Source organism: Egretta garzetta, unplaced genomic scaffold (assembly GCF_000687185.1).
Source record: "Egretta garzetta isolate BGI_Z169 unplaced genomic scaffold, ASM68718v1 scaffold64, whole genome shotgun sequence".
NCBI classification, from domain to species: domain Eukaryota; kingdom Metazoa; phylum Chordata; class Aves; order Pelecaniformes; family Ardeidae; genus Egretta; species Egretta garzetta.
Window position 1 is genome coordinate 2,920,278 of NW_009259596.1, and position 3,089 is coordinate 2,923,366.

General features: G+C 35.5%; 1 protein-coding gene across 5 annotated transcripts in view; it reads right to left on the reverse strand.

Annotated features, from left to right (window-relative positions):
• Window positions 1-3,089, reverse strand: part of POT1 (protection of telomeres 1) — a 71,835-nt gene that overhangs the window by 5,770 nt on the left and 62,976 nt on the right. For all 5 annotated transcript variants that reach the window (XM_009638161.2, XM_035893696.1, XM_035893695.1 and 2 more), the window contains 2 exons: window positions 2,263-2,357; window positions 589-680 (listed from right to left, as the gene is read on the reverse strand). In XM_009638161.2, the coding sequence (XP_009636456.1) occupies window positions 589-680; window positions 2,263-2,357 (187 nt within the window). The remainder of the gene's footprint in view (window positions 1-588; window positions 681-2,262; window positions 2,358-3,089) is intronic.

Genomic DNA, 3,089 nt, shown 5'->3' on the forward strand with positions numbered 1-3,089 from the left:
CTAAGGTTAGCAAAGTAGTCAAATAAACTGCTTCTGAAATCAAAGTCAGGTATCTGTATAGCTATAGCTGATTCCTGCCTAGCTTCAGGGGTAGGAAAGCCTCATGGTCAGGTGAAACAAAAAAATAAAGAATTACTGAATGGATAGATTCTACTAAGAGTTAAAAAAAAGAAGTAATGAGATTTTAAACTGATCCAGAAGTTACCTGCATAAATCCTGAAACACTCCTATCATCCACACAGCATTCAGGCTGCGTAACTTAACACTGGCAATAAAAGAGAAATTCAGCCATGGAAATGTATAAAAGTCTATGGAAATACTAAATAATCTATCTACACTCTTCAGGTTTGTCTTTATGCTTTGGTATTCTATACTCTGGTATTTTAGTGAAAAATTATTAAAAATTACATTCTGTGCATCTTCATTGATGGACAGCATTAATAACATTACAGCACTTGTAACTGTCCCTGTAAAACACTGTAGGTAACCTAGAATTAATATTTGTGTACATACATTTGCTATTTTAAGAACAAATAAAATCCAAACCCACATAATCTGCAGAGTCTACCTTTACCCAGATTTACTTACATGATCAAAAAGGTATGCATTTAGTGCTCCTGTTCCATCAACCAGTGTAAATTTCATAATAAAAACATACTGGAGCAACTCAATACCTAAAGCTGAAGGAAAAAAAAAAAATGATCTGTTTCTTAGCGTGAGTGTGCAAGAAAACCATAACAACTCAAGCTGACAATATCCCTTCTGTAATAGTCACTGACTTCGAATACTGTTGTATAGTATAAATTGACAAGCCAAAAAATACAGGTTTTGAATAGCACAATGTATTTTAGAAACACATTGCAATTTGCCTAGGAACACTTTAATAGATGAGTCTATAAAAATGCAGGAAGATTCTTACATGCTTATTCTCATCCTAGTAAAAAACCCGCTAATATTTGCTTAGATCTTAGATCCTACCTTGGTAGGATCCTCCTACTCCTGTTCTTTTATCCGTGGAAGATTAAAGGAGACTTGCTCTTAATTCAGTTATAGTAAGATAGCATTCCACCTGAACACATATCTTCTGAGGAAAACAATTTGTTTCATACAATGTAGTAAAAGCTACCAGACAAAGTCTTATTCAGAAAAACTCTGCTGGCAGTTCTGAAAATATTTCAGCATAAGTAAATGACTACAGTCATTTCTCTCACTGGCAGCAGTAACTGTTATGCTGCAAACATAAAACATCTTAAACACAGAAAGTTACTGCAACTCTGCGTCAAGTCTTTTCTGGGTACATCTACTTAAATTGGCTAGTCATTTTATGTTTGACTCATCTGATATACTTGCAGGTTGTCATTTAGTCTGAAAATGCAGATGATAAAAGAATAATATACATATAATAGTTTAAATGCCAGAAAGCATTTAATGAATACTGTTTTCATTTTGAGAATTAATGTCAATTACAGATGCTGTAACACTGCCAGCTATATGTTACTTTACATTTATTTAATAGAATATAATTATGACAGTTTATTTAAGAGAACCACTGTATTGCTTGAATAGTTTTTTGTCTTTTATAAAGTCTTCACTGAGCTTAGATACTGCTAGTGATTCCAATTTAATATGTCAGAACACGAAAATATTCTTTTTCCTTAACGTGTTGTAAAGTTTTAAGCTCCATTTTACCTCCAGCATTTGAACGTGTTGACTACGTAAAGTAACACAAGGAACACACAGAGCACGGAACGCACATATATGTTATGGTATAATTCCTTTCATTTGATTATTATTTCTTGCAGACTATCTGGAATATGCTTAGCATTGATAAGACTTACAGAAGATAAAAATCTAGCTTGTCATTAAATAAGACTCTCTAGTTCAGGTGAGAACATCTGTATCTTCAAAAGGAAAAGCAAAACTAACCCCTAGAACTGCAAGCATGTACACAGGTTAAAAATGCCATCTGCAACCAAGAATTCATCACATCTGTACTATGATAGGTGTTACTAGCGATACCTATGGTAGAAGAAACTGTTCAACATATAAAATCCTTTAATTCATACCGTAATGGTTTCAACAGTAAATATGTTATTTCAACTGGTAAAAAGTGAAAAAAAAATTACAGCTTTATACTCAAGCATAACCATAAACTACATGCTTTCTGTACAAAACTGCAACCCAGAAACCAAGCTGGTTTGTATAAACACATTTCAGAATCAAGTCACAAAAGTATTTCAGGACAATATCGTGTCATCTGACCTTGCGCTATTTCGGTTGGTTCCCATGATGGTCGTTGTTCTGCTGCAATGGAACTTAGACTCTTGATAGGCTTTGGAGTTGAACACCGCTTGCACCTAGCATTTAAAACAAGATACTGAGACTAAGCAAACACTGATTTATGTATACTAGCTTTCTGCACAGAAAAAAAAATCTGATTTCTTGACTCAGTGGGAGTGCAAAAGTATTTCTACTGCTGTTTAAAATAACTATTTTACCAGACACACAAGCTTTAGGCCACATCAAAACCTTTAACACTGCTTTTGAATTATCCTCGAGAAGAAATAAATCATTTTGGTCTGGAAAAGACTACCTCAGTGAATAGAAAGGAGGAAAACTGTACATCAAGGCTGAGAGAGCTGGGGTTGTTCAGCCTGGAGAAGAGAAGGCTCCAGGGAGATCTTATTGCAGCCTTCCACAGGGGCTTGTAAGAGAGACTTTTTATGAAGGCCTGAAGTGACAGGACAAGGGGCAATGGTTTTAAACTGAAAGAAGGTAGGTTTAGATTGTACAGAAGGAAGAAATTCTTTACAATGAGGGTGGTGAGGCATTGGAACAGGTTGCCCAGAGAAGTTGTGGATGCCCAGTCATTAGAAGCGTTCAAGGCCAGGTTGGATGGGTCTTTGAGCAACCTCATCTAGTGAAAGATGTCCCTGCCCACGGCAGGGGTTGGAGTAGATGATCTTTAAAGGTCCTTTCCAGCCCAAACCATTCCATTATTCTATGATCACTACATTGCTAAACATATATTCATACAACACTACTTTGCTGTTTTGCAATACAAACAACATCTCACTTTGTAAAAGCAG